Source organism: Phacochoerus africanus, chromosome 8 (genome assembly GCF_016906955.1).
Source record: "Phacochoerus africanus isolate WHEZ1 chromosome 8, ROS_Pafr_v1, whole genome shotgun sequence".
Taxonomy (NCBI): Eukaryota; Metazoa; Chordata; class Mammalia; order Artiodactyla; family Suidae; genus Phacochoerus; species Phacochoerus africanus.
The window spans coordinates 81,373,870-81,385,983 of NC_062551.1; the positions used below are offsets into that span (position 1 = coordinate 81,373,870).

Consider the following 12,114-nt stretch of genomic DNA (forward strand, 5'->3'; position numbering starts at 1 on the left):
TCCAGCATTGCTATGAGCTGTGGTGTAGGTTGCAGACACGGCTCAGATCTGGTGCTGCTGTGGCTGTGGCATACGCCAGCAGCTGTAGCTCTGATCTGACCCCTAGCCTGGGAATCTCCATGTGCCGCAGGAGCAGCCTTAGAAAAGTCAAAAAGACAAAAAAAAAAAAAAAGAAAAAAGAAAAAAAGAAAAAAAGAAAAAGAAAATGAGACATCTCAGTTAATGAGATACATAAAAAAGTTTAGGACTTTCAGAGTTCCCTTGTGGCACAATGGGTTAAGAATCCAGCATTGTCATGGCAGTGGCTGCTGTGGCATGGGTTTGATCCCTGGACGGAGAAATTCCACATGTGGCCAACAACAACAACAAAAAAGGGTTTACCTCTTTTCTATGTATGGGTCTGGGTTTATTGAAATCCTTCCTTTCATATGCACCTGAACATCTAGGGCCAGTATCCTGTTTTTCTCCATCCTGAAATTAAATCATTGGCCATTGGTGTTAACTCAATCTCTAGCCCCTCTCCCCTCTCCAGGGGTGGTGGTGGGGGGGTGATTGGCTTGGAGGTGGGTAAGGGGCTAAAAGTTCCTACCCTCTAATCATGCCTGGGTCATTCTGGTGACCAGCCCTATCCTGAAGGTATCTAAGGGCCCCCACACCAGCCATCTCGTTAGCATACAAAAGACGCTCTTACCACCCTAGAGGCTGTGGGAGCTGTGTGTCAGGAATCCAAGAACAAAGACCAAATATTTACTTACATTTATTATGTCACAATAACCACTTTCTCCAACCTGAGTAATCCATGAGGTTTCACTGGGATTAAGTGGAAGAGCTGAGAGAATAACGAAAGGTCTCAGGGACCTTCATCCCCACTGCCCTACCCTTGACTCGCCCTGTCCGTATTGACTCTGCTAAGCTCTGGGAGGTGGGAGCAAGGGAAAAGAAAGCAGAGAAGGCAAGGAAGTGGGGATCCCAGTCTTCAGCAGGGATGCTCCAAGATGCTGCTCTGGGGACTCTAACCACGGAGACTGGATATATGCAGCACAGCAGGGACCAGCTCCCTTTCCCAAACTGATTTGTCACCAAACCAAGAAGCTCACAGCACCTCCAGTCCCATGATGTTTCTGAACTTCTTCTTAGAGTGCAAGCCCCAACTCCACCAACAGGGGGCGCACACACCATGCTCCATGGGGCCCAACAGGCAGGATCCATATGCCTCAAGAAGAACTCCTGACAATTGCGGTGTACCATTCCCCTCTCCTGACACCTCCCCTACCCCAGGAAGAAAATTTTGCCCTTCTGGATAGTGGGACCAAGAAGCCACCTCCATTTACCTATCTACACACTGATTTGCTCACTCCCTTTGGTGATTCTCAAGGGTTTATTGAGAAATTAGGCATAGTTTACCTCTGGAATCTGGACTCCGGGTACCCCTGTGCACTGTGGCCGAGCAGATCATCCTCAGAACCAGGACTGGGGGACTTTTGTTCTTGTCCTGACTGCCACTTAACGCTTGGGTTCTCAACTGTCACACCTGTAAAAATGGGGCCAGGGGTGCTGCTGCATTTGATCTGCTGAGCGCTGAGCTATAAGACTGCTTCATAACCTTGTAAGTGCCGTGCCTACATGGTTTATTGTCATCATACAACCTCTGCCTGCCTTCATGTGTTGGGGTGATGATCACGTGAAGGAGAAGAGATGCTGGATGCTAGGTGTGGAGGTGAACTACATATCTGAGTATAGGTAAGGCTGCTATGGGTTTTTTTTGTGTGTGTGCTTTTTAGGGTCACATCTGCTGCATAAGGAGTTTCCCAGGCTAGGGGTCAGATCAGAGCTACAGCTGCTGGCGTATGCCACAGCCACAGCAACACCAGATCTGAGCTATGTCTGCAGCCTATACCACAGCTCATAGCAATACTGGATCCTTAACCCACTGAGCAAGGCCAGGGATCAAACCCACAACCTCATGGTTCCTAGTTGGATTTGTTTCTGCTGTGCCACGATGGGAACTTCAAGTCTGCTATGGTTTTGAGGGTAAAGTACATGAATACTGGGTTCCCCGATTTCTTTGAAATATATTTTTTATTGACACGTAAAAGAAGCCAAGTCTCTCCTCTGAGATTCCACGTGTGAGGGTGGGAAGGTGGGGTGGGGGATGGAACTTTTCTCATCACATCATCTTAAGAAGAGAAAAGCAAAGGAGATTCCTTTTTTTTTTTTTTTTTCTTTTTAGGGCCTTACCTAAGGCATAATTCCTAGACCAGGGGTCCAATCGGAGCTGTAGCTGCTGGCCTACACCACAGCCACAGCAACACCAGATCCAAGCACATCTGCGACCTACACTGCTGCTTGTGGCAATGCTGGATCCTGAACCCACTCATCAGGGCCAGGGATCAAACCCGTGTCCTCATGGATATTAATCAGGTTCTTACTGCTGACCCACAACAGGAACTCCCTAGATTGTGTTCTTTTTTTTTTTTTTTTTGTCTTTTGTCTTTTGTCTGTTGCTGTTGTTGTTGTTGTTGTTGCTATTTCTTGGGCCGCTCCCGCGGCATATGGAGGTTCCCAGGCTAGGGGTCAAATCGGAGCTGTAGCCACCGGCCTACGCCAGAGCCACAGCAACGCGGGATCCGAGCCGCGTCTGCAACCTACACCACAGCTCACGGCAACGCCGGATTGTTAACCCACTGAGCAAGGGCAGGGTTCGAACCCTCAACCTCATGGTTCCTAGTCGGATTCGTTAACCACTGCGCCACGACGGGAACTCCTAGATTGTGTTCTTAACTCGCTGAGCCACAACAGGAACTCCAGCAAAGGAGAATCTAATTTTGGGAATTCATAAAAATCTCAGCTGAGGAGTTCCTGTCGTGGCGCAGTGGTTAACGAATCCGACTAGGAACCATGAGGTTGCGGGTTCGAACCCTGCCCTTGCTCAGTGGGTTAACGATCCGGCGTTGCCGTGAGCTGTGGTGTAGGTTGCAGACGCGGCTTGGATCCCGCGTTGCTGTGGCTCTGGCGTAGGCTGGCGGCTACAGCTCCGATGAGACCCCTAGCCTGGGAACCTCCATATGCAGAGGAAGCGGCCCAAAGAAATAGCAAAAAGACAAAAAAAATCTCAGCTGAAAGGGGCCTCAAAAACGGTCTTTTAGCCTTCTTGTTTTATAGATGGGAAGTCAAGGCCCAGAGAAAGGAAAAAAATGCCCAAGATTACTCAGTGTGTGCATGGCTCAAGCCCAAGTGTGCCTACCTCCTCGACCTGCATGATCCCCCATCCTCATTCCCAGCCAGGGCATAGTGGGGTCCCTGGCTCCCTGCCCCAACCCCCCTCATTGAACACCTGCCTCGACTGCACGTGTAGCCTGGAATACAAGCCTCTGGGGGTATAAATTGCTATCACGCCCTAATGCCATGTAGGTGGTGGATGTAGGAGGGATTCATTGTGTCATTAAATTCAGAAATCATTTCAGAAATCAGAGGTGGGGGTTATGTGCTGGTGTTGGGAGCAGAGATGAGTTTTATTTTCTCCTTTATAATTTTCAAGACTTTCCAACACTTTACAACAAACTTTAAAAACCCCACCCCCTCTAAATATTCTTTGAAAAAAAAAAAAGGAAACCAGAGAGTGATGAAACGCCCAGCTCTGTCCTGAGGTCCAGCAAGCAAGGCCAACCCGTATCTGTCCTGCCAGGCAGAGCGGGGAGCTGGAAGAAGTCCTGAAGGTCATCCAACTCCCCCGCTTGGCATCCGAGGCTGCTGGGCGGCGTCACCCCACCTCTTCACCTTCGTTCTCCCCATCCCCTACCCTGGACATCTCCTCCCATGACCCTCACCAAACTGGACCCATGTTTCAGGGTCCAACAACCAACTCCGCTAGTGCCGTGAGATGTTTTAAAGCCCACCCTCCCCAGTTGGGACAAACACCTGCCTCCCTCCTCTGACCACCAGGGGATCTTTATTTGGACCTGTTTTATAATCCTTATCATCTGACGTGTCCTGGTGTCATTTGTACCCACGTCTGTCTCTCCTCCTGGGCTGAAGCCTCCTCCGGGGTGGGACCTACGTATTATGCATCTTTGTGCTCCCAATGCCATCCCCAGGCTGGGACACGCTAGACATCAAACGAATGTTTGTTGAACTGAAATGAGTTGAAAATACAGCATCCTTACAGAGGGATGGTGTGTTACATCCGTTTCTGGCAGGGCTCGTCAGCCTTGGCACTGGTGTCATCTGGGGTTGAGCTCTAGGTGGTAGGGAGCTGTCCCGTTTAACAGTATCCCCAGCCTCTACCTTCTAGACGCCGGTGGACCCCTCCAGTTGTGGCAGCCAAAAATTTGGGCACTGCCAAGACCCTGTCTTGGGGAAGACACTGTCTCTTGTTGAGAATCCCTGGTATATGGTTTTAAAGGGTTTTCATAAACAATCCTTAGGAGTAGGAGGCATTCCCATTTGATAGATGAGAAAATCGAGGCTCACGGAGAGCTTAGATTTGAAACGGCAGGTCTCCCATTCCAAAGCCATCACTGACCCCACTGTCCTGGAGGCCTCCCAGGACCCCAGCTGGGTCTTTGCTTCTCCACTGTGGTATGACCCATGTCCCAGGTTCCACCCTGTCCCCTCTCCCTCTGCGCCCCCTCCATGGCCTGTACCAGGCTGGGACCCTCTGGTTGACCCTACTCATGCATGCAGACCAGACCTCAGGCTCTGCCTGAACATCTGTCACATCTTCAGCACCTTGTCCTCCTCCCCATGCTTGAACACGCTGATGGTGACCTGGCCCGTCTCGGAGCCATACTTGTTCTTGACGAAGACGCCGTAGCGCCCGCTGTCCTCACTGTTGACCCTCTCGATGGTGATTGTGACCTCCGACCCCCTCACCTCCATGTGGTAGCGGTCAAGGAAGGTGACGGGCTGGTCATTCTTCAGCCAAGAGATTTCAGGGGCAGGGTCTCCTGAGACAACGCAGGTCAAGCACAGGGTCTGTGTGAAAGGACAGGAAGGGCACGTTCCGTCTCTCCCCTCGCAATGACCCTTGACATTCACCTTCACTCTCCCAGGGAGCTCCCAGGGCAAGTTGCTCCTTGTGATACATTTATCCTGTGTGTTTTATGGTAACTCATAAAGTAACAACATTTTACTTCAACTCCACACTCTCCATCCTCAACATGTCAATGGAAACACTAGTAATTTTGGACAATTACTGTAATTTCTTTTTTTTAGGGCCACACCTGTGGAACATGGAAGTTTTCAGGCTAAGGGCTGAATCAGAGCTGTAGCTGCCGGCTTTCCCCACAGCCACAGCAATGCCAGATCCGAGCCGCATGTGCGACCTTCACCACAGCTCACGGCAATGCCGCATCCTTAACCCGCTGAGCGAGGCCAGGGATCAAACCTGAATCCTCATGGATCCTTGTCAGGTTCGCTTCTGCTGGGCCACAAAGGGAACCCAGACAATTATTACTCTAGCAATTACCTACCCCAGAAGGGCCTGAACTGTTATTGCTTTTTTTTTTTTGTCTTTTTGTCTTTTAGGGCTGCACTCAGGCATGTGGAGGTCCCCGGGGTAGGGGTCCCATCAGAACGGTAGCCACTGGCCTACACCACAGCCACAGCAGTGCCAGATCCTTAACCCACTGAGCAAGGCCAGGGGTCAAACCTGAGTCCTCATGGATACTGGTTGGATTCGTTACCGCTGAGCCATCACGGGAACTCCCATTATTACTTTTTTTGTTGCATGTTTCACCATGATTTTTACCATGCAAATAAGGCTATGTTGCTTTAACATAAAGATTTATGAACTGAGTTTGAATTTTTTTTTTTTTTTTGGTCTTTTTAGGGCCACACCTGCGGTACATGGAAGTTCCCAGTCTATAGGTTGAATCGGAGCTGCAGCTGCTGGCCTATGCCACAGTCACAGCAACACTAGATCTGAGCTGTGTCTTGGACCTACACCTTAGCTCACTTCAACGCCAGGTCCTTAACCCACTGAGCAAGGCCAGGGATTGAACCTGCGTCTTCATGGATTCTAGTCAGATGCATTTCCGCTGAGCCACGTTGGGAACTCCAAGTTTGAAAATTCTTGAACCAGCTCAGCTCAGAGCACTCTAGTGTAATGGTCAAATACTCAGAGTCTGGAGCTGGGCTGCCTGCGTGTGAATCTCAGCTCTGCTCCTTTAAGCTGTGTGACCTTAGGTAAGTCCCTTAATCTCTCTGAGTCTGTTACCTCAGCCAAGAAGCATGACAAGTGATAGCACATGCTTTCATATGGCTGCCTTGACGGTTAAATAATGGAATCATGCCAGGGACAAAGTAAGCAACATAAAAATGTGAGCTATCACTTCCTAGAATATTAGGCTTCATAATTTCAGTCCTGAAAGAGATTTTTTTTTTCTTTCTTTCTTTTGCCTTTTCTAGGGCCGCTCCCATGGCATATGAAGGTTCCCAGGCTAGGGGTCTCATCGGAGCTATAGCTGCCAGCCTACACCAGAGCCACAGCAACGCCAGATCCGAGCCGTGTCTGCAACCTACACCACAGCTCATGGCAGCGCCAGATCCTTAACCCACTGAGCAAGGCCAGGGATCGAACCTGCAACCTCATGGCTCCTAGTCGGATTCGTGAACCACTGAGCCACGATGAGTACTCCATCCTGAAAGAGCTTTTATGAGTCATTTAGTTGAGCTCCTGTGGAACTAAATCCTATGGAACCTGGAGAGATAGGGTAGAGCTGGGGCGAGTCCCCCGTGGGCCCAACACCAGCCTCAGTGTCTTCCCTTTCTACCACCTGGGACCAGTGAGGTGTAGTCACTTGACCAGACTTTGGTAGGATCTGGCCTGTTTGGCTCTGGAATCCACAATCCTTTTTTTTTTTTTTTTTTTTTTTCTACAGTTGTACCTGCAGCATAGAGAACCGTCCTAGGCTAGGGGGTCAAAAGAGCTGTAGCTGAGGCCTATGCCATAGCCACGGCCACACCAGATCTGAGCTGCATCTGTGACCTACGCCACAACTTGTGGCAATACCAGACCCTTAACCCACTGAGCGAGGCCAGGGCTGGCACCTGAATCTGCACAGAGACAAGGTTGGGTTCTTAACCTGCTGACCCACAAGGGGCACTCCAACTCAGTGCTTTGCTGTTTCGTGCCCTTTGATGGATGGAGGAGGGAAGCCAGGGTGTGAACACTGGCTGGGGGCTGGGGACGGTCAGTACCTTATCTTCCATGATTGTGGCCACGTCCGGCAGGCCCCTCACCACTTTGGCACGATCTGGAAGGGAGAAACAAGACCCCTGGGGATGAATGTTTTCCCGCCGGCTACTTCCCATGGGGGGTTGAGGTTTATTTACGTATTTGCCTTCTTTTTTTTTAGGGCCATGCATAGGGCATATGGAGGTTCCCAGGCTAGGGGTCGAATCGGAGTTACAGCTGCTGGCCTACACCACGGCCATAGCAATGCAGGATCCTCAACCCACTGAGCGAGGCCAGGGACCAAACCCATGTCCTCATGGATACCAGTCGGGTTTGTTATCGCTGAGCCACGATAGGAACTCTCTCTGAGTTCCTTTATCTACTTTCATCATGTGGGGTGGGCCTCTTTAAACTTGTATTATGTATTTCCTCGTTTTCACAAACCGCAGCTCGGGGACATAATGTATTTCTGTCACTGAGCTGAAGGTATCGTCATGATTGGTGGTACCTGGAGGGGACGGTGAGCTGCCCCTCCCCTCGAGAGCTGGGAGAGAAGGTGAAGAAGCTTGAACTGATGGCTCTGAGCCTGACTGGGCAAAATGCACACGTGGCTGTGGTGAACCAGCGGAGGAGTGCACTGGAAGGAAGCTCTTGGGACATGGACTCTGGTCGAGGGGGGACCTGGCGGCCATGGTCGTTGAGCAGGAAGAAAATGTGGTCGTAAATCACTGAGTAGAAACCCACCAAACTCCTTATGTGGCAACCGAGGCTGTGGGGATGGACTCTAGACCGCAATCGGATGTGCAAAGAGCCCACAGTGGCTGGTGTCTGTGCAGGGGATGGAGGGGAGCAGGAGTTGAATGGGGGGAAAGGGTGGCCTCAGAGGTGGACACCATTGTGGGCGGGAATGTTCCCCAGGCCGGTCATGGTGGGGTGCAATGGTCCACTTCCCCAATGGACTCTTGACTCCACAAACCCCAGCAACGACGGTTGGGGAGTTCAGTTCTCCTCTCCTAGGGTTCTGGAGGGGATGTCCTGTCCAGGCATTCCGGGGTGGGAGGGCACGTGATTGGACAGCGGTGTGATGGGCTGAGTTGGGTCTCTGGGCTGCAGAGGTGCCCCTCCCCCACCACTGCCACGGCTCCTCAGTGTCCTTAAACCCCAGATTCCCCCTTCCAGATTTCAGCTATGAACAGCCTGCACTTCCTGCCAAGCAAGGACGCTTTGGGACACAGGGAGGGCGAATCCTTCCTCCTACAAATGGCTCCAAATAGTCAGTTTCCTGCCCTGTTGTCAGGTTGTCCGGGGCTGCTTTGCTCTGTTGCCCGGAGTTTTTCCATCATGGAAAGTCCTACCTTGACCCGCTGGGCCAGTAAGACCAGAAAGCCAGACTCTTGGCTTTAGATCTGGCTGAGGGAGATCCGGTGAAGTCCAGTACATGGACTTGGTGGTGGCCCTGGGCAGCTCAGAGGCTGTATCCACGATTAGATGAGGCCCTAGGACCCTAACAGCCAGAATCAACTTCAACTTTAAAGTAGATCCCTCCCAGGCCTCATGCTGAGAGGCCAGCCCAGCCTTGGTCCCATCTGTTCCCTGCCTTGGAGTCCCACTGACACTGCCTGTGTGCCCACTCGGCACCAGGCTCACACCAGGCGCATCCACATCCATGATCTCAGGTACCTGAGGACTCCTTATCCACCTGTCCTCGTGCTGCCGCTGCCTAGGTCTCCTGGCAGCTCTGTGACAGCTCAGAGCCACACACCCCCCCAAAGGGAACTGGGACTCCAGCTGCCAGGAGGCATGAGTGGCTAGGAAGCTGCCCCAAACTCAGCAATGGAAATGACTGAAATACAGCTGGACTTACTCTTCTCGATGATGGCCAAGGCTCTGAAAAACAGAAATGGGAAAAAGGGTCGTGGTTCCATTTGTTAAAGGACAGTCCTGCCCAGGTGGCGGGGGGGCAGGGGAAAGGTAGAGGGGGCTGGCCTCCCAGTAAGCGGTTCTATGCTCAGGTGCCCCAGGGGCCTTGATCACACTGGGAAACACCAAGGGAACTTACTTCAGTCTCTGGTGCTCAGCCATGGCATCCTCAAAGGCTGCGAGAAGAAGGGGAAAAGGGGCGTCAGGGCATCTGCCCCCTTCTCATCCCCCTACCCTGGCGAGCTGCAGGTTCAGGGCCCAGTACTGACTGTTCCTCCAGTCTCTCCGTTCCAGCATTCTCTTGGGGCAGTGCCAGGATTGGGTGGGGAGATGGGAGTCTCCCTAAAAGACCATGGGGTTTTCTAAACAGGGTCCATTGAGGTCAGACAGAAGGAAAACTCACCTTGCCCTGAGAGATCAGTTGAGAGCTGTCGGACTTCCTTCCCGGCCGCTATCTCTAAGGTGTATTTGCCCTTGTCGGAGTCTTTGGGGTCCAGGATGTGGAGCCAGATCTCATCCAGGGTGGTGCCAGCCCTCACCCGGTCACCGCTCTCCAGGCGTTTCTCTCTGAACGTGAGGGCAAAGAAATGGTTAACGCAGCTCAGCCTGGGAAAGGCTGGCTGTCTGCGCATCTATAGGCACCCTGGCCCCAAACTCCTCTTCTGGGGTTTTATTTCCAGATGTGTAGGCTGAAAGTGGTGACCATCCCTGAGACACTCGATAAATACCCACTCATCCGTCATTCATTCATTCATCAAACCTTGTGCCTGTGCTGAATCTGTATTTGTGACATGTCCTACATTAGGAAATGGTACTTCAGGGTCAGTGGCCACCTCTCTCCACCTCACCTATGAGAATCACTTTCTAACCTCATCCTAAAACCTCCTAGGATTTCTTCCCACAAGCGTTCTCCCTTAACTCTTAGAAACTATTTCAACTTTTTTCCTTCTTTACTTAAATTTCATTCCTGGAGACACCTGGCCCACAACCCCAGTGTTGTGCTTCAGAAGTGACACCTCTGGGTTGAGTCACGGGGACTCAAAAACTCTAGAGAAGGAGCTTCATTGCTCTGAAATTCAACATGGCATTGGGCTCACTTGCTTGACAAATTTGACTAAGTCAGTCTGGCCTTCTCCAGAGAATGGGTGCAGTCATGTCTGCTCCACAAGGCAGAGGCATGCAAATAAGAAGCACTGGGAAAATTCTGTTCTCAGACTCTCTGGGGTCACCTAGCTTCTGGCTGAGTCTCTGATACCTGATCCTGCTTTCAACCCTGGCCCTCAGTTAACTGTCAGCCCCACGGGTCCCTCTGCCTGTACCTCTCCCCTCAGCCTGGCTGCCTGAGTTTGCTACAGCTGCAAACACCCACAAGGATACCATGACTCATTTGACCATATGGTTCTTCTTTGTTCCTGCATCCTTCTCTCCCCCAGTTCCCAGGTGCTGCTTTAAGACAATGATCCTTCTGTGACCATGGATATTCTGGGAAAACGATCTCAGCACCACCTTCCCTAGGGAGCCCCCCTCAGTGCCTCACCACTGTTCCCTGTCCCTGACTCCCTCTGTGGACAGCACGACCAGTGGGAGACCCTGTCTCTGCCAAGCCCTTGGGACTGGGCTCTGGGGCAAGTGCTGGGCGAGGGCTCCAGGGCAAGGCCAACCTACTTGTGGAACCAGGTGGTTTTCATATACTTCACATTGTAGTACTTGACCCTGCTGAAGATCCGGATCCCCTCCTCTGTCCCTTGGATTTTCAGTGGGGTCGCAGAGAGGGCTGGGGAGGAAGAGAAGAAGGGTGAGTCATTCCCAAGGCCCTTTGGCAGCACATCTGGGGGACAGTCAGCTCACTCCTGCCCTGGGGTGTGGTGGTGCTGGGGGAATGCAGTGTGGTGAGGAGGCAGGAACGTCTCCCTCTCCCCCAGTCTTTGAGGTTAGAAACTAAACCCACACCCCTGGCAGCCAAGGATGGCTGGAGCCCCCCGCCCCCCAACCCCAGGAGGCTATGTGGTATCGGGGCAGGGCTGGGCAAAGAAGGGGCTTGCTTACCACCAATCCTGCCCAGCTCATTGAAGATGTCGTCCAGGGCTGAAGGGAGACAGAGGGAAGGGTCAGCAGATGGCAGGCTCCCCACGGATGCTTGGGACAGGGGTGGGGGCACGTCCTTGGACAAGGCTGGTGGAGCTTATGAACAGCTCCCAGGATGCAGGCTTGGGGGCGGGGAGGGGATCTGGGGCACGTTCAACTGATGCAGGCCTGGGGGTGGGGCTGGGGTGACACGGATGGAAGATGGATGGGTCAACCTGACGATTTTCCTGCAGGCTGAGCTAACCAGCCCTGTGAGGGGTCTGGGCCCCATGGTGGGGCAGAGCAGAGAACTCAGGCTCTGGGTTGAGTAGCCTGGGTTTGTTGTGGGATAGTGCAGAAAACATGGGCATCAGCATCACACAGACCAGACCCTGGCCACTGGCCAGCTGTGTAGCCGTGGGCAGGTCACTTAACCTCCCTGAGCCTCAGCTGCCCCAGGGGACATGGATCCCATACGTTTACCCCATGGGTCACAGTGAGGCCCTTTCAGCCCATCTCTAACCTCATGGCTCCTACCTTCACCTGTGAGGTCCAGGATGGTGTCGTCCTCCCCCCGATCGTCAGAAACCTCTGCTCTGTAGATGCCCTTGTCCTCCTTGGACAGCTGGAAAGAAGGATGAGAGAAGGTGTTTCTGGCCTGGGTTCCAGAAGGAGCGATGGGCAGCAGTTCGGGAGGCCTGGGCTCCAGGCCTGTCCCAACTCTGTGTGTGACCTCAAGCAAGAGGCTTCTCTTCCCTGGGCCTCAGTTTACCCACGTGCAATGGGTGATGTGTAAGGCTCCTTCCTGCTCCAGAGCCTTTGATCCCAAGCTCATGGCTTATCTGGGCCTGGGGGCAGGAAGGGGAGTCTGCGGCTGGAAACAGATGCCCTGCAGGTGGATTTTCAGGGAGCTGCTTTGAGTAGAGCAGAGCGAGCCCCCCTTGCAGAGCTGC

At 52.4% G+C, this 12,114-nt stretch overlaps 1 protein-coding gene across 1 annotated transcript in view; it reads right to left on the bottom strand.

The window, feature by feature from the left end:
- Positions 1-3,480: 3,480 nt before the first annotated feature.
- The window catches only part of MYOM3 (myomesin 3), a 54,081-nt gene continuing 45,447 nt past the window's right edge, over positions 3,481-12,114 (bottom strand). Inside the window, exons 30-37 of the mRNA XM_047792552.1 lie at positions 11,699-11,786; positions 11,144-11,182; positions 10,763-10,871; positions 9,501-9,664; positions 9,237-9,273; positions 9,042-9,064; positions 7,201-7,256; positions 3,481-4,974 (exon numbers count right to left, since the gene is read on the bottom strand). Of these exons, the coding sequence (XP_047648508.1) occupies positions 4,714-4,974; positions 7,201-7,256; positions 9,042-9,064; positions 9,237-9,273; positions 9,501-9,664; positions 10,763-10,871; positions 11,144-11,182; positions 11,699-11,786 (777 nt within the window). The 3' untranslated portion in view covers positions 3,481-4,713. The remainder of the gene's footprint in view (positions 4,975-7,200; positions 7,257-9,041; positions 9,065-9,236; positions 9,274-9,500; positions 9,665-10,762; positions 10,872-11,143; positions 11,183-11,698; positions 11,787-12,114) is intronic.